At 39.1% G+C, this 22,692-nt stretch overlaps 1 protein-coding gene across 5 annotated transcripts in view; it reads left to right on the top strand.

The window, feature by feature from the left end:
• dpp6a (dipeptidyl-peptidase 6a) overlaps nt 1–22,692 on the top strand; it is a 310,062-nt gene that overhangs the window by 199,641 nt on the left and 87,729 nt on the right. For all 5 annotated transcript variants that reach the window (XM_059327306.1, XM_059327303.1, XM_059327304.1 and 2 more), the window contains one exon: nt 18,528–18,642. In XM_059327306.1, the coding sequence (XP_059183289.1) occupies nt 18,528–18,642 (115 nt within the window). The remainder of the gene's footprint in view (nt 1–18,527; nt 18,643–22,692) is intronic.

The raw sequence follows: 22,692 nt of genomic DNA, 5'->3' as shown, positions 1-22,692 counted from the left end.
CAGAGAAAATTTGGGTCCATTTATCTTCATATGGTGGTGCACTCAGCACCTTCTCACTGTGAGATTGAAAGGACGCTGCCTGAGGATTAAGAGAGCAGCAGCGTTTTTAGACATATTTTGGCAAAAATACGATGTTTGGAGCATACTGAGCATACAGATGGACACAGGATTGGATTTCGCTGCAGGAGTGGTTTGAGAAGTTTCTGTGGACTTTTTGTTCCTCCATGAGTGAAAAACTTATCGTGATTGCAGTTCTTTCTAACCGCTTTGGATCGACATATGTGTTCTCCATGAAGAGGCGAACTTTGTACAGCAACCTTTGAAATCTGCAGCATGGGAATGGTTTATACTCACAATGGAGATATAACTTTCTAGTAAAACACAGCATTTTCATTGCTTGTGTGATGTTCCAGTAAGATCAGAGAAGGCTTATCAGGGAAAAACAACAAAATATATTTGGAGATTTAAAGTTACACCCCACAACTTTCTGCCTTGTGGCAGCAGTAAGCGAATCTGTAGTCCTGCTCCTCAGTTGGTCAAGTTCATGCCCCGAAAACCAGATGAGCTGTCTACCTTCAAACAGCATGAATCCAGAGACTGAAGGAACCAGCATCTATAAAACCTCCACAGGCACTGAGGCAGCAAACAGACCCTGCTTTCGTGACTGCCTTCCTCTGCTGGCCAACATTTTTATCCTGTTTCTTGCAAACAACCCGAGATGCACAGAGAATACACATGGAGATAATACGCATTTACACCAAAACACACATGCTATCGCTTTAAAAGAAGAAAGATGATAAAACACAAACTATGTTGATTGCATTTAAACTAGTAATCCTTGCATGTTTAATAAATAACTGCCTGTTTTAATACTATTTATGGTCTGCACTGGTCCTGCAGCAGGGATCTATATATTTCCATTATGTAATCATCTTTAAATGCAGTGGTTTGCATTCCTGTGCTGAATTCAGATACCCAAGAGATTCACCGGAGATGATGCAGTATTAATGTTAATCCAGGTTTAACTTTATATTTTTGATATTAACCTCGCTGTTTACTTTTCATTCACTTACAGCAGACTCAGAGCTTTATTTAAAGCATCAAAAGCAAAGGAAAGATTTCCTGTTGCTACACCTTTAAACCCAGTGAAACACAGGCTGGCTTCAATTGTGATGCATTGAATGCAACATTTAAGTCACCACTGTAGGCTGTAGGCTGTATATAAAGATGGATAGCTTGACAACTCCCCAAAAGTGAAGCCAAAACTTGATGAATGCCCCCTGGTGGCTGGCTGCAGTATAGGTCATAAATCTTTTCCCCTGCTCATCTCACGCTTACAGAAGGGGATTGGGGCCAGGTAGGAGAAAAGAATAATGAGAAGAGGATTTTTTTTCCCCCCATTATGCATTGTGAGAAAAAAGTCTAAATAACAAGAATAGTCAATACGTTGAGAATGAAGTTGAAATACGATTTCGAGGTGAAAAAAGTCGAAAATGACGAGTAAAAAGGAAACTTTTTCTTTTCGGTGATGTTGGAAAGATATTCACAGCTTTTTGTCAATAAGCCATCGGAGGAACATTGTGTTCAGAGAAACGGTGTCTATCCAAACAATCAGGTAGACTGCAAGCTATAACCTGATTTTTAAGTGTCATAAAATGAGCAATAACCACAATATTTAAGGGCGAAGTAGAATTTAAAATCCCCTACAGATAAACGAGCTATTCTTGGTAATAGCTACCATAACAATTATTTTGAGGGAAATCTGCTTTTATGTCTTATGTGAATTTTTTCGACATATATTGTATTATGTTATATTGTATATGTGTTTTCTCGACATTGAATTTCAACTTTATTCTCAACATTTTGACTTTTTAACTACCTCTAATCCTCTTCTGTACACACTGATGTATGTTCAAGTGTTATTTTTTCTGATAAGTTTGGTTTTAATTTGTTGATAAAAAGGAGGTGTAATGTCATGATTGACAGCTGTGATTGCTTCGTGAGTGGGCGGGCAGGTCCACTAGCCACAGCTAAAAGACTTTTTTTTTTTTTCCCCCTACACAACTGATCAGCTTTAAGGGTTTTGCAGTAACAAACATGAGGGGGCAGCCACAGTGAGCTAGCTGTTAGATGAAGAGCTGCAGGCAACAGGCTGCACACCTCCAACCTGTCAGCCAGTTAGCCAACTCTGCTTGAAAACCACTTGTACCATGTGCACCATGAAAGTTCACCAAAATTGCCCAAAAAATATTTTCTCCCTTCCTGACATCAAGCCATGCAGCTCGGTGTGGTCTTCTGCAGAGGATTTGAGACAGCTGTTTCTGACATCTGTGGCAGTCCCAGTGAAAACACCGGATTATTCAGAATAACATGGACACAGTTTCTTAAAAGACAAATAACATTTCTTCCTTTTTTTCAATTAACACTTGAAGGGATGAAAGCACTTGCAAATAACCGAACCGTACTTTGGTTTTTCACTTTGCATTTTATCCTTGTTGCTGTTGAGTTTGTAGCCAGACAGTTGTGACACATATTGTATATCCTGTACTTTCTGTCAGCTGTAATGATCCATGAACTGTCAGCCCTTTTACTTGTTATGTAGAAACCATAACAAGCCTGAAATGACACAAAAATGACATGTTTTTTTCTTAAAAAGGTGTTTTCAGACAACATGAGATATAGATTCAGATGATAAAATGCAAGCAGGGTGCAAAAAGTTGATATTTCTTGTGAGCACACAGTGTCTCTTTTAGAAAATAACTGAACTGACCTTGTTTTGCTATTGTTATTTGCACTCTGATAATTGTTCGCTGGACCATTGTGGCACTGGGTGCAGTTGCCAGGCAATTGGTGATGCAGGAGCAAAGCCTGGATATTAAAAAAAATAAAAAAATAAAAAAATACCCCACCTCAAGTGGATTGAATATGGAAATTCAAGGCTTTAATGATTACCTCAGATACAAAGTAAAGTAAAAGAAAAGTATACAAGAAGTGCTTTGTACTATTGCTGTGTTAATGCCCTATTGAGTGCAGAATGCTATAATCAGTGAAAAAACAACCTTATATAACATGTGCCGTACACACATGCTCCAACTACCACTTAAGACTGTATTGAAAAGGGCATATTAAATATGCAGCTATATGGTGACAGTGAATGCCACGCACCAAAGCTGCCAATTATTGGATAAATATAGTACTTAAAAACCTTGGTAAATTATTAAGTGGCCACTCTTGCATGCAAAGCACGCTCTCACCATTTTCATCTGAATAGCATGAACAATTGGGTTGCAGCAGCAACAACAGGTGGCCAGATAGAGGGTAAGCGATGAATTATTTTTGCTGCTTTGACAGGGTTGCCGTGGAAATGCAAACAGAGGCCAGACAAACAAAGTAGACGGATGGATGGAAGTGCCCCGTGTACACACTGCCATACCTGGGGAATTCATCACAGATTTTGATATATTATTCCGAATGTTATTTTGGAGTCCGCTGGGTCTCTCTGGAGAACTCGCTGAGTGTATTTGAACATCCACTGGGCAGTCACTGGGATGCTGTAGTGTTCATAATACATGAAAGTACCCATCAATGTCCTGCTTCTTCCATCTCACACAGAGAAACACTGACTGTTTTTGCAAGTGAAGTAGCTGCCCCAAGCACTTGATGTATTTCTGTTGCGAGGGAGGTGAAACCAGGTGTTTTCTTTACTTTTTTGGGGAGAAAAGGAAAAGACATTATTCATTGTGAGGGCACTTCAGCCAAACATTATGCCAATGATAAGAGGCTGGAAGTCTATTCTTTCTACATGAGTGTTCATATTTTGTCGGAGAAAGCGATAAAGAACAGCAGGCCAGAATACATTAGCCTGGGTAAACATCAACAGGAGCAGCAGCCTCTTTTTATTAGACCCCTGCGCCTGGAAGCAGTGGGTTGTGGGGCATTTCATTTCCAGGAAGCGAGTGCGTCTGCCGGTGCATATTGTTTCCATGACGGCAATTTATTTTGCCGGAGTGGCACGGCGAAGTGTTGCGTTATGGAATGAAGGCTGATAGATAAGAACAGAAGGAAAGATACTTTTCAATTCTTAATGTTCCTGAGAGATGCAGCACACAGTAGCAGTGGCGCCCGGCCGCAGTGAATACCAATCGCTCTGGGTGTGGGCCGAGGGACATGCAGCGCTCTGCAGTGAAATCCTCCAGCCCGGCTTCCTTCTCTTTGGTTCTCTGTATTCTCCCCAGCTCTCCTCCTCCACAGCGGCTCAGATGACTTTCTAGTTAGTTTGCCGCTGGAAAGTTTTCATGCCTTACGGGCAGTTTGACGCTGTCAAGTATGCTGCAAACATGCATCTCATAAAAGTCAAGCAACTTAAGCAGGTGCAGAGTGCTAATTGATCCTTAAAGGGATTTTAGTTGCAGTGTAGTGTAGATGCAAAGCTATTAAGGTCACTTTATCAACAGTCGGTAGTGGTGTCGTTCACTTTGAGCTAGGGATGGGTGTTTGGAAGAAACCTGCCAAATCGAGCCTCTAACGTTAACGATCAATTAATCTATTGATTATTATGTTTAATACATGCTCCAGTATGTAAAAAAACATGCATACATGGGCAAAATAAAAGGTTTATATACAGTACTATGCAAAAGCCTGTTTTGACAATGGGTGCTTTTATTTTGAAAGGGCGAAAGAAACTTCTTGTCCATCGTAAAATTAACTCACTAACTAACGTTTTTTCGTTGGAAATCTAAGGTTTAAGCCAGATAAATATAACTGTTATCAACCATAGCTATACTTCTGTCTTTCACAATAAAATACAGTACAGTAAAAATGCAATAAGATCGTCGCCCAAGCGTTCTTACAGCTTTTTCTCATCAAAGTTACTTTCATATTGTTATATGACATGTAAATTACTATGTACATGAATGAAATTTCACACATCGAATGTTGAATATGTATCAATCAATTCTACTTACACTGGTAGAGGAGATCTTTTTTGATTATATAGGAAAAAAGTTGGGACACAGAATTCAGTGTATATTTACAAAAAAACAAGGGTTAATGAATTTGAACATAACATATTATGTCTTTTTGCATTTTTCTGTTGTATAAATGTTTAAAAACAGAATGAGCAAACTTATGTCTGAACCCTTTAATTGCAACTTGACTTGTTGGCAGAAGCAAAATTCTAGTTCTTTCATTGTTGTGCAGCAGTTTGTGTTGTGTATTTAACTTTTTGTTGTAGGCTTTAATGTTTTTTACATGCTGCCCTTCTTTGACAGGAAATACAGACAGGAGATGCAAATAAACACCTGCTTTTTTTTTTTTTAGAATTTTTTTCTGTTTGACCGGTGCGTCATTTATATCTCCAGTTCTTATTGGATAAGTGATACAATATACAGACTCAGGCATTCTGTGCTATATATGCATTAGAAGGCTTTGCTTTTATCCACACCCTCATATAGGCCTCATACCGAAACACGCTGATAAATGAAGCGCAGACACTTGCACCGAGTCATTTAGTGTTGCCAAGTTATTTTTCACGATTGCTTCGTTGCTGCTTGAGCACCTACTCGACTGATCAGGCAGCACGAGCGCAATCTTTGTACGACTGAGCCGAAGTTGACAGAAGAATTACCCACTAATTACACACAGAACATTAATTGTGTGTACATTCTGTGTCAATAGGAATTAATGAATACGTGACTTGTAGAAGGTAACCAAGAATCATGGGCTGATTGGCCTGTGGTGCAGATCTCTGAAGGCCTTAGTGCTGACATGTGCAAACAATGGCGACTAATAGTTACATTTACTGTAATTTAACACGTAAGATTTGCTTTCTAAAGTGAAGTGAGAGTGAAAAGACTGCCGCCGACTTCAGCCATACATCTTATTTTAGAGTTTGTCACTGACGATCCAATTTAAGTCAGAGGTCTGGGACTTGCTGATGCCTCACAGTCAGCACATTACACATTTGCACACAAGGGTATGGCTTCAGATAGCCAGCTAATGATATGCTGGAACACTTCCCGGTGCTACCTTTGAATAGACATTTGTCATTAACGGCGGCAGACAACAGTCGACAGATGACCACACAATTAATCATTTCCCACCTTGCAAGATGGTCTGAGCATCTCCCCGCTCCTCTAACAGCCATTCCTCTCTCTGCCGTGGACTTGTTGTTTGTGCCGCCGAAGTTAAGAGATGAAGGTAAATCTTTGATTCAGCCGAGCCACAGCAGCATTTGTGGATACATTTTTACTTCCCGGTGACAGATGTGTAGACAAACACCGCCACAGGAAAAGTGATGAAATGAGGAGAAACTCTGGCTTTATTGTGTATTGTTCTTGTTTCATAAAGAAGACTTATGTGTTTGGGCTTGGAGAATAAAAAAAGATGATTTTGCTCTCATGTATTATACATGAGATCCAGGCAGGAAACATTTCTTCCTCGTGTGTTTGCCTCATTGCTTGTTTAGCCATGTCGTAATGCATGTTCACTAAGGCTTACAGCTATAGGGGACTATACTCTGCTTCAATAGTGAAGAGAAAAATACAGAATAGATGTGATAAATTGCCTCTATAGAATGTGAACCTGTGTGTAAATGTGCATTTTGCCTTTAGCTGCCTCAGAAGTCCAACATGTTCTCCAACACAAACTGCATAAGAGGTCTTGTGTCAGTAACACAAATTTCGGCACGTAGGTATGTATCGTGGCTCGCAGCTCGCGGTACAACGGCGTGTTCTAAAAAAAGCACACTCGTTCGGTGCGTGGTTGTAAAAAAAGGCTGCAGTTTCTGTGGATTTATGTGGTAAAACATTTACATTTACATTTAGCGGACACTTTTATCCAAAGTGACTCACAGGAAACCACTGACCTTAGGTTTAGGGCAAAAAACTTCCTGGTAAGACGTTATAAAAGACAGTTTAAACAGCAAATAAATTTACGTAAATGCCGGAAGTGAAGTAGTTACAAGGGTCACGTGACTACCTCAAGTTACGTAAAAAACGTAAGTTACCTTCAAAAATGTGATTAACGTAAGTTAAGTTAGACATGGCAGGACACAAACCCCACTCCCCGGGGTGAAAGCCCACCACTTGTTTGACCCATCCTCCACCACAACCTCCAACCAAATGTGGGAATCCGCCCTTTTAAACTTCGCTTGGCTGTCAATCACTACTACGTCAGCAAGGTGGCAGCAGACGCATTACAGCAGACGATGAAATATGGAGACGTCGCTTGTTTTACACTGCCTTTACAGATGTAGACAAATTACAGTTAAATACTGTCAAATCGCATCAGAAATAGTGTGTAAAATTAAAAATGTAATATGACCCTAGTAGACACTTTTAATTACCCTAAATCAAGGAATATTATAAAACTTTAAAAACTGTAGAAAATGCATGTTTTTTCCATTTAAAATTAAAGGAGAATACACTTGATGTCACAAGGACACAACTAAAAAAAGGGACTATCCAGTCAAAATTACAGTTTTTGCTGATATTTACATTTAAATTTACAGTAGAAACCCACTCACTTGTATTTTTTACAGTGAAGTCCTGGCAACCACAGCTGCCAGTATTTTACCGTAAATTAAATAGATTTTTTTACAGTGCATATTGAAGTTTTTGACGAGAGAACAGGCTGAGGAGTCATATGTAAAGTATATATATTGGGATTGGTGATTGACTTTTGATCACATAGGCAAATCATGTCATGAGAAGCATTCCTCCAGGTTTATTTCCATGATGTTACAGCCACACACACACACACACACACACACACACACACACACACACTGACTCATCCTCTGGCACTGGGTGTTATATGGTATTTTACACAGATGTGATTTAGTGCAAACTCTGCAGAGAGAGGTCAGCTGGTGGTGGCGCCCTCCCAGCATCTCTCTAATGGACTGGAAGAGATTCACTCGCAAATCAAACAAACCAGGCAGAAGAAGCTCAAGAACAATGTGCACACACACACATAGACACACACGCGTGCACTAACTGGCCAGTTTGAAATTAGCTCTCCTGCCGTGAGTAACAAAGAAGACAACTTGTTTATGCACGGCCCCACTGCTGCGCCATGTCCTATGACAACACTGAAATTGTCCAATTGAGTTTGAATTCAGTCACATTGCGTTGATGTTCTTTGACCTGTGAAGCACAGAGCTGGAAGAAGTGCGTGATTCTTTTACACAAAAGACGAAAAGTCTGATTGAGAAGGGGCACGGGAGAGAAAATCCATCTGTACTTAAAACCACTTAGACAATCGGAGAGGATTTGGATTTGAGATTAATCTGCTCATATTTTTACCAAAATTAAGTCCGTTTGAGGAAGATGAGAGAAGCAAAGATTCAAAATCCCTCTATTTGAGGATTAGAATCACATCTCTGCTGTATAAATGAGCTGAAATAACACCGTCACTGTTTCTTCTCATGGAGAAGTTTAATACTGTGTGGAAGAGAGGGCAGTGCAGTAATTATTATTATTCAGCCTGAACATTAAATTGTTTATGAAGCATTTATTGTATGTTATTCCAAAAATAGAGGCACATATTGCATTGTTTTTCCACACTATTTTCAATAAATATAGGTCGTTTCTTATTTATTTTTATTTCTTCAGGCCGTTTTTTGTCAGTTTAAATTGTTGCCTTTTTGGTCATCCAACCTCAACATTTTTTTTTTATATTAAAATTTTAATTTTAATGTAAAAAAAAAAAAAATTGCCAAGGACTAAAACAGCAAGTTTTGCTGCCAGACTTCTTACCATTTTTTTTACATTTCTTTTTACACTTGTACTTAAATTTTAAAGTTAAATTTAAAGTTTTACTTTAAAAAGAAAGTGGCCTTATTATATACATTCAATAATATGAAATGTACTTTTTTTGTATTTTTACATATAATTCACTGTAATCAAACATTCAAGACCCTTAAGTAATTGAATAATACTATAAAAAAATATATATATAAATATATATACATATATGGTTATATATATGGTTAGTAATTATAATAAAAGTAATTTACCTTTTTATGGCATTTGCACTAAAAAGACAACAACCAGAAAAAAAAGAATTGTAAAATTATTGTAAAATATAAAAAATAATGTAAAAAATATACTGTAAAATTCCTAGTAATACAGTAAATTTATGTAAAGTAACTTATTTTGCCAATTCAGATATTAGCTTACTATATATATATATATATATATGTATATAAATACAACATACATACATACATACATACATACATACATACATACATACATACATACATACATACATATACTGTTTCTATGTTATCTTAACCTAATATATTAACTTCCATATTTCTTCATACTCCACACCAGAGTTCTGCCGAATTAGTGTTGTTGCAGTTTTCTTGGCAGATTGAAACTTTGAACAATTCGTCTCTAATTTCTAATGTTCCCGTCGACCCTCATGTCAGAAACGTCTGTAGCTCCTTGCTGTATCAGACCTGTCGTGCTGCGAGACATCGCTCTAATTGTTTTATGATTTGCATCTGTTGTTGGAGAGTCTGTACCCGTCACAGGGTTACAGGTTTGATCCACTTAGATGCCAACTTGTTTCTGTTAACAGCATGTGCCATCTTGTGTCTGTCAAAGTGTCAGTGAGCGAACTGCTGAAGCCCCGGCTGCTTGTCTAGGTCTCTCTGGATAAGTGCATGAATTAAAAGCTGACTGACTCATTATATTCTCTTGCTGTAGTTTGATTTTAGCAGAAAAAAAATTGTTCTTTGCTGCAGCCTGGTTTAATTCCCCCTTTGCATCTCCATGATGTTTTCAGGCTTTCTATAAGTCCCCTATAGCTCCTACCCCCTACATTTCCGCTAGTATTGTGCATTATTATGCATGCCTTATAACAGTGTGGTATTTTTGGTAACACTATTAACTTTCTGTATTGTATAATTAAACCGAAATATGCATGAAGGTACAGAAAATATGCAGACTTGCACGCATTTGCACAGAGGCCTTCAGATAGCAGATACCCTGCACGCTATAGCTTTAGCGTACTCATTGAGAATCAGAATTAATGACCTATACCATCGCTAATGCTGGAACCCAAAGGCATTATCATTTTATCCTCAGGGAGAGCACAAGTACTTAAAGTGGCGGTGGAAGATGGCCCGAGGCTTCGTTTCCAGTTTAGCGTCCCATAAAGGAGCGCAAATGGAGCAGTAACTAACGCTACACAGCCTCTCTCATGGCTTGTTCTTAGTGAAAATGGCTACTTTTTCCCCTTCAAACTTGATGTTATTTTCCCATTATTTTGCCATTATATTGTTCGATTTAGTATTTTTTTATTTGTGGCTCTAAGATTCATATAAAAGCAGTTCAAAGTTCTCTACAGAGTGACAAACTCTTTAAAAAGGTAAAAGCAACAAACAAAAAAGCCTTAGCTTAGAATACAAGTATTTTCTTTATTCTTAAAGGAATAAAGGGTTGATGCAAATTTCCTATCAACAGGTTGACTGTCCCACGCTTTAGATACTGAATGCTATATGTTTAGAATGAAATTCTGAAGTAGATTTCACTCCTTTGATGAATTACTCAAGTTGATAAACTGGAATCCCACCAGATCTATAATCTGGGGTCAAAGATTTATAGATCTGGATCTTAAAGACAGTTCTGTTATGATCAGATAGGCAGTGGAGCAGAAATGCCACAATGAGGAAATTTTCAGTTTCCTGACAACATTTATGTTACCGATAAAAACATTACAAAATATTTCCACATAATCAATTTTATTCTTCATTTTGACAACAAACCCTGCTGCTCTGTGCAGTGACTCAGCTGCTGTATAAAGCTGAAAAAAGTGCATGATCCAAATTGCAGGAGGCTCGATATCTATTAAGGCAAAACATGTAAGAAAATACCATTCTTAATTAAGTATTGTGATGCTGCAGAGATATCCCGACTTACAAACCATAATCTACTGACTTAAGTTCTTAGTATTCAGACGGCCCGCACCTATGTTATTCCAAAGGTCTTGGCATATTGATGTTATATTCTGGAGGGTTTTTTGACCAATTTTATCCATTTTCGCTATGAATAAAATTGCATTATTCAGCACCAAATGTGTGTAGCAAATGGTATCAACCCAGAAATTGCTGCAACAACTTATGTGTACAGCTCTACTGTACAGTGTAAACACTTTCAATTTATAATCATATTTACCAGGTGTGGTTGTGCCACGTTCTGGCTTGGTTTTGTCTTTCAACTGGAGCTGATAGCTGCCACTTTATGTAGGCGAAATGCTCTTGCTGCTTCTGAAGCAATCCTGTTAGCGTGCGAGGCAGAGGACTGAAGAAAACCCAGCCGGGACGAGACGCAGCTGCAGCCTGGTGTTGATAACACATTTGTGTTTTGCAAATTAGAGTTTTTATTTGATGAATGTGAGCACTGCTTTGTGAAAATGAACCAAATGGGTTTTATTTCAATTTTAAAAAAGGAAAACAATAGTAGGGGCGTTGGTTAGTGATGTAATCGGTGTGTCCCCAAGCACTGTTGGATTTTATGTCTGAAAATGAATGATATGATAAAATATTTTGGTGCAAGCCAACAAGGCTTTGATTTACACTGATGGTCGTCCTCTGACTGTGTGAGTGCAAATAAGAAACAAAGAGTTGACAGAAAAGTTGATATGGTCGGCTGAGTTGCCTTCACTTATTAAAGTGCTCCCACAGCAATAAGCTTAATGAGCAGCTGTGAGTGGTGCACAAGTGCTTTGCAGGCAGGCAGCTATTGGTGGAGGTTGTTGGGGCTCACAGCTCAGGGCTGAAAACTACTTCCACAGTCTAGTATCTGCATGTTAAGGGGAGGAAAAATGAACATAATTTAATCCATATTTTTGCTTTTTATTATACAGTTCTCATGAAAAGACTCAAGAATGAAATATTATGCAGTAAGGGAAAGTTTTGGGCTTCTTTTGTGTTACCTTCCACATTATTGGGAGCACCTGTGCCCTTGTTAGTCAAGGTGTGGGCGGCTGCATTATGAATGAGCTGGAGCGACTGAATGGCTTTTATGTTGCAATAATAGTCCGCAGAACAGGTGTTTCCAAATCTCACAGCGACACAATTCATCATATTTTTTTAATCTTCCTGAGATGATGGAAGCCTATAAAGGTGATTGTGCTGATCTAAGAAATAAACCTTTTAATCAGCATTATTATAAGTGATCCTGTAGGATCAGACCTCCAACTGGCAACCAACACTTCGATGCAGCACTTTTTATGCCCTAAAAGTTGAAATGTGGTCATAACTGTTGACAAGTGTTGGAATAACTTTGGCACAGTGTTGCATTTTAGCCTCTCGGGGCGAAATCAACACTGCTGATTCGAGCACGGCATGCTCTGCAGATATAAACATGACAGCTGCAGAGGACAAGAAAACACCAGGTTTTTGTTTTTATTCGATCCATCTACACTGTCCCATCAGTTTTCCCTCTCTCTGTCATGTTTTGGTCATGCCTCAAGCCTTTCCTGTCAGTGGATCTTCCTGAACATGGAAATGGACTTCAGATAGCATACTATTAATGTTATGACCCTTTATGCACCTTAATAGGTTTCAATAAATAATAAATGATTATTATATTTAGATATTTTTGACCAGAACAATTTGACACACAAATTAATCTTAAGCTTTTCAGATGATGTTCACCACTTCTATGTGGCATTTATTGTTGACCTGCTATCTCCCCCTAAACATCCACTGCCCAAAACCACCAATTCTCAAAAAAAAGGACCTTGAGCACTAGAAAAAATCTTTGTTGGGTACAGATCCTTGCAACATATCAGACCATGACCCTTTAAAAAAAAATTAATAAAAAGATAATAACGAGGCTACAAAGATCATTCCTTCCTGGCAACCAACACTTCCATGCAGCACTTTTTATGCCCTAAAAGTTGAAATGTGGTCATAACTGTTGACAAGTGTTGGAATAACTTTGGCACAGTGTTGCATTTTACCCTCTCGGGGCGAAATCAACACTGCTGATTCAAGCACGGCATGCTCTGCAGATATAAACATGACAGCTGCAGAGGACAAGAAAACACCAGGTTTTTGTTTTTATTCGATCCATCTACACTGTCCCATCAGTTTTCCCTCTCTCTGTCATGTTTTGGTCATGCCTCAAGCCTTTCCTGTCAGTGGATCTTCCTGCAGCCTCCCAACATGTTATTTATTTACTCTTCCTGCAAGCTCTGATGTCTGTCTCCACAATGCTCATTTTATACTTCATCTCCCCTCTGCCATAGTCACTTGTAATCACACCGTCATTACTTCGGCACATAAGGTCTAGCTAATTAGTCCAATCATTATTATAATTACAGATTAGAGGGGCATGATCAGGAAGGTTAGGCAAGGTTTTCAGCCTGTGTCTGCACCCCTACCCAGACTGAATAAGTGATTATTCCCTCCAAGCACAGGAATAGAAGAGAAGTGACATAATTTATTGGTGAGATTTCTGCCTTTGCTTTTTTTGGCTGAATTGTTCGGGGAAGGGGCAATTTTCAGTACGCTTCAACTCCAGCGAGGTACAGAAACTCGAAATTCTGCTCATTATTCGTATCTGAGAGGGAGCTTCTGGGGATTTGCATGTTTTTGGATGGTTTCCAGTGTCAATATGTTCCCACAGAGCTGCTGATCTATATGGAAATGCTGTTTGACATTGACTCTTTAGTCGTCGTAAGAGTGCAATAGATCTTTCAGCGTGCCGGATGTTACTGTAGCAAAATATGGAGAGAAAATATAGAAGCAATTTGCAGCATCTGTGCCGGGTGTGTATGTGTGTGTGTTTGCTTGTTCTACAGTAGAGCTGAGCATTTGCTGTCATTGGACTGTCCACTTTGCTTTTTTTTCATGTCTTCTTACCAGACAGTAGTAAATCTGAGAGCGGCGCAGACTGTCTTGTCTACCAGAGTGGAAAGGTCGCCAATTTTTGTAGATTTCCTCCCACAACAGTGAGAAAGGTTGAGTGAATTTAAAGATAAAATCTTTAACCTGAAGATGTTGCTCTAACACACACTGAGATTTGATGCTTCACCGGGCAGCTTTGATTCTCGTGTAACACATAATGGAACAAAATTGCACGGGCATTTAAATGAGCACTTCACTTTTACCAAATCGCTTTTCGCTGCACAGATTGTGTCATGCAGAAGTCCATCCACCTTCAGTTGAGGTTGCCCTTGCACACATGCAAACACACAGATACGATTGTTACATTTTTGTGCTCTGATGGAATCATGCCCAGCTTTTGATTGCGTTATCTACAGTGCATAGAACGCATAATAAACAGTCATTGCTAAGCATTGCGTAAGGATTCCCTTAGCTTTTTATTGTGCATTTTACACACATTAAGCACTGTCTGTCATGCTTGCTTTATATCCCATTATTGCATGTAAGTAGTTGCTCTCTATAGAGCACAATTTTCTGTCACCACTTCCCATATTGTAAATCCCACTCAGTCACATGCTGCATAGACCACAACAATCAGCAGTGGGCTCCATGCCACTCTCTCATAAAACCTCCAGTAGGATTTTCGTTTCTGCAGAAAAACATAAAGATTGTTCCAGAGAGATGGCTCAGCACAGAATGATAGAAAATAAATCACATTGTAGACTGTCGGCTCATCACCCAAAACATTGTCTTTTATCTGTTGATCTCTGAAATGATCCCCGCTCAATAGAAACAGCTGAACTCATGACTTGGCATGTTTGTGGTTGTGTACTATAGATGTGTTCATGTTGCTATAACGGTCCGCAATCACTGTTTTTCACATTAGAGTCATGTCCTTTTGTTCCGTTTTAAAGCGTCTTATTTTGTCAGTCTACCTTGGCCTACAGTATGGTTATTTTGGTGGTTTTTTTGTAAAGCTTGCAATTCATTTCAAGTCAGAATCTGTCAATACACATGAACATCGAGGCCGTACTAAACAAGGCGGCTGAGCGTTGGATCTATTCAAGGTTTAAATGGTCTTGAAATTCTTATTAAATTGTGGGTACAAAAGATGAGTAACTGTGGTATAAATCATGTTTTTTTTTATTGTAAAAATGAGTTAAAGGCAAGAGTCTGTGTACATAATATCGAATCATCTTCTAAGAAGTATTTTTATTAGGGAACATCTATTCACTGAGCTGAGGAAACCAGATATACTCATTTTGCAGCAATAATACATTTTTGGATGAATTCAGCAACAATTGAAAGCAATATATTCTAAATTTACTATGGTTCTGATTTGCTGCTCTATCTGGAGCAGCAGAAGCTCATTGCCATACCAAAACCAGCAAATACAATTTGTTGAAATAATCCAAATAAATGGCTTTAACATAAATAGTAGTTAAAGGGCAGCTACATAGAGTTTATTTCGGAACAAACTTCTTACTTTCATCCAGGAGAACAGGGTTCTTGTCCCATGTAAAAACTAAAGTAAACTATGTCATTTAAACATCACTTAACTTCCATGCTTCACGTTTTTATGTAACTACTTCATATTTGGCATTTACATACATTTATTTACTTTTTAAACTCTTTTATATCGCCGTACCAGGACGTTTTTTGCCCTCAACCTAGATCAGTTGTTTTGTAGCCTAAATTCAATGAAATTGCAGCCTTTTCTATAAAACCCTGTACCATAAGTGTATGTATATTGCTGCTCTGTACCATTTAAAATTGATATGGGTTGTTTTGACAAAAGCTAATAAGGGTCTTTATGGGTGGTATTGACAAACGACCTATTCTGTCATTTCAGATTGAAGATTTTGTTGGATGTAGGTTACCATAATGGGCTATTTCATAAGGTAACAATAATGGTAACAGCGGTAGACTTGCAACGAAATTGTTCTGTGAGGTAAAATTGCTGTTTTTGTCAATGGAGTCTGGTGGCTTTGAAGAAAAAACTTTTAAATGGCAACTTCCAGCAGTAAAATGACTTCTGGAACAACTCTATCATATTTACCCTCTCCAATCTTTGCCATAAGCTTATTTAATCCCTCTGACTGAGAGAAAAATACGTTGTCGTCACCACTCCTGAGCTCAAAAGCTGAATAGAAATATTGCATACAGCAACATGTTGTGGCTGTCACAGCTCTGTCATATGGCCATACAGTTAACTGCTGTAATGAATGTGTGTAATGGGCAGTCTGGTAAATAGCCCCGATTGGTCTTATCTACAGGCTAATGATGTCTTGGGCTCCTTTCAATTAAGGTGGGAACGAGGTCACTAAAAGGTTTGCTTCATGGCTGAGCCATTCGGCTTCATTAAAGCCTTAGTGTGTATTCATTAAGGCTGCAGCCACAGGTCCCTGAAGCACATGCTCTGCCTCGCTCTTTTTGTCCTCTATAAACTAATTAAGAATTTATTAATCCTCCACTAATAGTTTGGGCTCTGGACTCTTTCTGCTGAATCCCCCCTTGGTTGTGAATTTTGGCGCTGGTTTATCTGTGTGTGAGCCAGACCAATCAGGGCTGAAGGGGAAAACTTTCACGGCTTCTTTGTCTAAAAATTAGCACATTGAGCCATTTTTCCTCTGGGTGCTTTGTTTGTTAAGGCGCTAATGTGGTCATCATGCTTGAGCTGATACAGAAGTTCAAGACTTCTTGATCCAACAAGCTCCATCAGACATAGTCTCAAATTCAGCATGTCTTCAGTTGCTACCAGTGGAATAGATATTAAGATTTTAATTACTTTAAAAGTATAGTTTTCAACATATGCTTTATATTAACACTGGATTTAATTAATTCATGTTACAGAAAATGTGTTTGAGTTCATAACTGCTCTGATTAACCAGCTATCTGCCCAGCACAGCAAACAAAACAAAACTAGCAGTTAGCTATTGAAGAAGCTAACATGGCAGCTAAAGACCTATTTCCCCAAAAATACACCTAAAAGAACTAAAAGTAAAATAATTATTTAACGTATATCTGTCAGGTGATAAGGAATACAACTTGTGAATGCTAATACATGCTAGGTTAGTGTTTTCTATCACCTAATAACAACATTATTAAGTGATCGAGGGGCTAAAAACGAAAGTAGCCTGCGCAAGCTAGCTAGCAAGATTAGCCATTTGTCTGTTGGCTTTATATTCTGTTTCTCTGAGCTTTTGTTGACTATAACAGCTAAATACCCATATATTTCCCCAGAAATACAGCTCAACAAGAACAACTAAAAGTAGAATATATATTTAACTTTAAAACACAACGTATGAATGGTAATTTATGTTAGCAGGGTGTGTGAGTAGGCAGTTTTCTTTACTGTGTTTTCCAACACCTAATAGCAACATTATTAAGTGAGGGGTTAAAAATAAATGTTGCTTGTGCAAGCTAAAGAGATGTCTTGTGGATTTATATTCTGTTTCTCTGAGCTTTAAATTTGTTTAATATAGCAGCTAAATACCAATATATTTTCCCCTAGGACAACAGCTAAAACGGCTTCAAAAAAACTAAAAGTAGAATAAGTATTTAACTTTTATCTGTCAGGTGATCAGAATTACAACTTTCTAGCCGTTTGTCTGATGGTTTTAAAGTCTTTGTTTCTCTGAGCTTCTGTCAAATTGTCTGAATTTGTCTTACTAAATAAATTTCTGCTATTGTTATGATGAAAACAGGCTACAGCTTGACCAGTAAATTTAACTACAAATAGCTGTAAAATGAGGAAAGGCCGGGTTTTGCTTTTAACTGCAGCATATCCAGAGTCATCCATATAGCTGCTGACTGGACTGTCTGGAATTATTAACGTAATACATTGTGAAAACTTTGTGCTCATTTAATTTTCTGCTGAACCCAGCCACCTGCTGCAGCACATCATGTGTCAAATGCATTTCCCCTGCACATTATTTGATTTGTGCATGAACAAGAAGCCTTAAGCTGCTTTCCGCCTATTGTTTTTATTTCATATCCTGCAGTGATACTTTGTCTGGCGCCATATTCATTCTTTAAAATTCAGTTTTCCTTTTATAACCATATTAAACTGCAATAAGTTCATTTCTAGATTTGTCGGTCAGACAAAAAAAAAAAAAAAAACCTCAAGGTTGCTCATAACTCAGGCTCGTTTTCCCAACCCCAAAGCTTCTCCCTGCTGTTGCCGGGCTTTTGTCAAGCATGCAATTCACCAACGTGTCGTGGGCTCCATTTTTATCCGTCACATTCGTTTGGGGGTGATAGGTGCTGATGCTCGGCTCATTAGGAATTCTCACCCCTCCTCCTCTTGCTGCTGCTGGTGCTGGCTTGTCTCCTTGAGAACCGAGATGCTGCGACTGACTCACGTTCGTCCTTGACTGACACCTCCGTCGCTCCTTTTCATGAGTGTGCCATTTATACTACCTCTGATTATTTTATTTTATTTAGTCTCTGAAGATATTAGCTTCTTTCTTATGCCCCACGTATCGCTCTTTTCCAATTTTCCTCTCATTTCGTCCTCGTGCTTGCTTCATAGGTCGTACTCTGATTCCCTCCCACAATAGTCTTTTTACTGTTTCTGACCATGTCTCTTTCCCCTCCTCTCTGTGTGTTTCTGCAGGAGCTGGTGGGCAGTAACCCTCCGCAGAGGAACTGGAAGGGAATAGCGATCGCCCTTCTTGTCATTCTGGTCATCTGCTCGCTGATCGTCACCTCCGTCATCCTGTTGACACCAGGTACACGGCGCAGGACGAGGAGGGAGGGGGGGTCACCATGCACGCCATACACCGCACATTGCTCTGTTTACACAGCCATTATTATGCACCGTCATGCCCATTAGGTTCCACAATCAATCCCACCAAGAACAATGCAAACAATAGCGTATGCATGTCAGTATCTCTGTCCTTGTGTGTGGTCCACGCTCTCGTGCAGTATTTGCAGTGTAACCCACTGTAAAGTCACAGTTATCTTCCACATGGGCACTTTTCCTGCTGTAACGGACACATTTAGTGAAGGTCAGCAAACCTCATTGAAGTCAGCTTGTGCAACATTGCTTTCTTCCTAAATGCAGCCCTCCCATATGTCTGCCTCACTTAGTCCTTCTTTTCCCTGCACACACTCGACACACATTTTGCACATCAACTTTAGTTATTTTAAGGCGTCTGAGTTTCATTTCAGAGTGACCTTCAGGTTTTTTGTTTGCACATTTACATGAAAGTTTAATCAATAGGCCATCTGTTTATATTCAGGCTCATAAAGCTCCTTGATATGGTTTTATGCGCTGCCAGAGCCGAATCAGTCAATGCAACTGCCAATGTGTTTGTACTATAATTCAGTTACAAAGACAGTAATCACTGTGCCCTTGTTTATGATTTTCTGTCTCAGATGATTGCAGTTAATGTTTCTGAGGATGTCAGAGGGAGTAGCGGCAAAGCAGGATCTGCTATTTTAAAATAAATTCAGGGTTTTTCTGCATAATCCTTTGGGATCTAGACAGGTGTCAGGGCAAAAATATCGCCGGCGTAGACTTTAGTGGCAGGTGTCAAAGCAGTGAGGCCTAAAATACCTTGTCACCTCCTGGCTGTGACCTGTTCCTGTCCCGGAGCGTTTGTTATGGACACAGATGAACCAGAGCTGTTTAATGTGCCACTTCCAAACAAGGCGGGCCAGCGGGAGTCGGGGAGAAAGTGGAGACCGGGCAGGTGGTGTCTCCAGCTTGTACCTCGCCCTAATCCGTTCCCTCCCTGCGTCGACTCTGTGTGCTCAAGCAGAACCACTGTTCCGCTCCAAGTCTCGACACAAGCCCGGGTTCTCGCAGCAACCGCGGGGCCCTCCAGCAGACTGCAGCAGGCTGCCCATTAAAAGGCCCGTTTGCGGAGGATATTTGGTATTTTAGAGGCTTTGGGGATATTAGAATATGCTCTGGCCTCATCACAAGCAGTTTTGAAAGTTGCTGTGGATTAATTGGGTATCCTGACCAACTGAGATGAGCTTCCGGATAACGCAGCTCCATAAATCATTCCTCAAGGACAGTGATTTGTTTGAGCAAAGACAGTTTATTTTTCTCGTTCTTGGAGTTATAGTATTCAGGATGGAACAGTTAATTGAATCCCTAGATTCTAAAGAGTTGAATATATTTCTTTATACCAACCAAGACAAAGTCAAAGATTGCCCTTAAAGACTCTTGCACTTTTATTCACATGTATCTTTAATCTATGAAGCAAATTCTTTGGTGGCAGAAAGCTCAATACTGTTCCAACATAATTTTCATAAAGAAATAGTTCTACCAAAAAACTTGACAGGCCTGCACAGAGCTTCAAACTCAGCCTTATCTTTTTCACCTTTGGGATGAACTGGAACGCTGACTGTGAGTCAGACCTTATCGCTCAGTGGGCTCACTAATGGTTTTATGGCTGAATGGGAGAAAATCCCTTCACACAGGATTCACGGCCTTTTGGAAGACCCTCCAGAATCCCTTTTCCACCAATGTGAAACTGGTGCTGTTTCAGGTTCACAACTAATTTTGACCTGTGAGGAGCATTTTGACCAAAAATAAATTGGTTTGCAACCTGAAGGATTGCCTTTTTTTCCCTCTACCTCGTCTTGTATCATGTTCTACAGGTTGGAAAAACATGATAGAGTTGCACATAACAGTCTCCTATATGTCTTCTTATCATAGTTGGTCAATGCTTGTGCATGTAACAGAAAAAAAGCATGCTTTCTAAATGCGATCTGATATCCTGCTACTATACTTTTTACTACCATTGTGCAACGCCCTCCATTGATGACAAAGCCTTGATTACAATGACTCAGCTCAAAACTGGTGGAAACAGGCTGGTTCGCAACATAGCACCAACGTTTTTAAGCATCCTGAGCGAAAACCAGTTCAAGATCCAGAGCTACTTTGGTGTAAAAGGGGTACAAGAGGAGTGAGGCTGTTATAGGCTGTTTGGGAATTAGATCATCAAAGCCACATGAGTGTATTTTTGGGCAATTTACCAAAAAACCTGCTCAACCCTCAGAAACATGATGTCCCTCCAGGACGACACTCTAATTAATTGTCATTTTTGGGCAGCCATGCATGCAGCCAGGATTTGGATCCTTTTTTAGCTGCATCGCCTTCATCTTACTTGTGAATTGTGCAAAATAATATTAGAAATGATAACAGATGTTGGATTTTACTTAGTGTTCTTAAAAACTGAGTGAATGTCTCTAGTTTTCTTGCATTGTGTACACAGAGAAGGCATCCTTAAACCTTTACTTCTGTGTGTGGAGAAACAACAATGCTGTAGTTTTCCTAAACCGTGTGTTCAAATTACGAATGAAGAGGGTATTGTATTTCACACACTACTGATGATGATCTCCAAAGATGCAGGATGCGGCTGTATTGCATTCTTTTCTGTGTGGCAATGCGGTCTATTCAGGCTCCTGTCTGTGCAGAAATTGCTATCTTTGCCTTTTAGAATGAATGCCTCCCAGTATGATTGTGAACAAACTAGTGAGAGGAAGGCTTTGATTCTCAGCTACTGATAACACAACTATATCTCTTTTTTCATAACTGTAAAATAGTAGCTGCTGCAAGTCAGTCAAGGACTGTTTTATAACCAACTTATCTGTTAGAACAAAAATTTACACTGTGAAAAATAAAGCAAATCTAACCAAGGCAGATTCGGTCCCCAAAGACTTGTCTTTTTTAAGTGAAAAAAAAATCTTGCATCCTCTTTTTAAAGGAAATTACCTTTATTTTGATCTTGAAACACGATATATATTTAAACAAGCACATTCTTTCCATTACTTTTAACAAAATAAGATGGTAAGGACTTAATTAAAGTCATTTTGGGGGCATTTCTTGCACTGCAAATGAACCCAGGAGTGTAAGGTACATCGCTAACATTTTTTAGCTTTGGGGAGGATTTTCCTATTAAAATACTAAATCCAGCAGTCATTCAGAACATTTTTTTTCCTTTCTGTAATTACACATCAAGGGATAACATTTTGGGAACAAGGGCACCACAGACTGCAGCAGTGCAGCTCATGTGAGGAGTTATGAGATAGCATGTTGTTCCCACTCAGTTAGGAGGGTTGGTTGATGGATGTTCCCCATGCCAGACAGACCAGCCTGCTTCTAACTGCTCCTGACAACCACTTTGTTCTCTCTCACACACACACACACACACACACACACACACACACAGGACTTTGGCTCTCCTATTCCTTCTCTGACAACCTGTGTCTGCTGTAACTGATAGCTCCATATTGCTAAGAGGTTACTCTGTTCTCTACATCAATACAAGTAGGTCAGATGTTCACACTTGGCATCTGGGTATTCCTCAGACTGAAGGATGTCAGGCTGACTGACAGACTGACAGCTACCCAATACAGTGGGAGGATCACATGTTGCCTTAATTTGGTGCAGCTGAATGCAAACAGTCACAGACGTTGTTGCATGGAGCCACCATCGTGGCTACTTTAGTGCTATTTCACCATATGTTGATGTCATATTTTACATACACTGTTAAAAAAAAAAATCTGTTTCATTTATGGTGAAATACCGGCAGCTGTGGTTGCTTCCTGCAGTGAGTGGATTTTTTTTTTTTTTACTGTAAATTTAAATGTAAATATCAGCAAAAACTGTAATTTTGACTGAATAATCCTGTTATTTTTAGGATAGTTGTGTCTTTGTGACATTATGGTATTTCTCCATTAATTTTACATAATTTTTTAAAATATTTTTACAGTTGTACAGTTTTGTACTATTCCTTGATTTAAGGTAATTAAGCGTCTAC

The sequence above is a fragment of the Centropristis striata genome, chromosome 23 (genome assembly GCF_030273125.1).
Source record: "Centropristis striata isolate RG_2023a ecotype Rhode Island chromosome 23, C.striata_1.0, whole genome shotgun sequence".
Taxonomy (NCBI): Eukaryota; Metazoa; Chordata; class Actinopteri; order Perciformes; family Serranidae; genus Centropristis; species Centropristis striata.
This window is presented reverse-complemented; position numbering and strand designations above follow the sequence as displayed.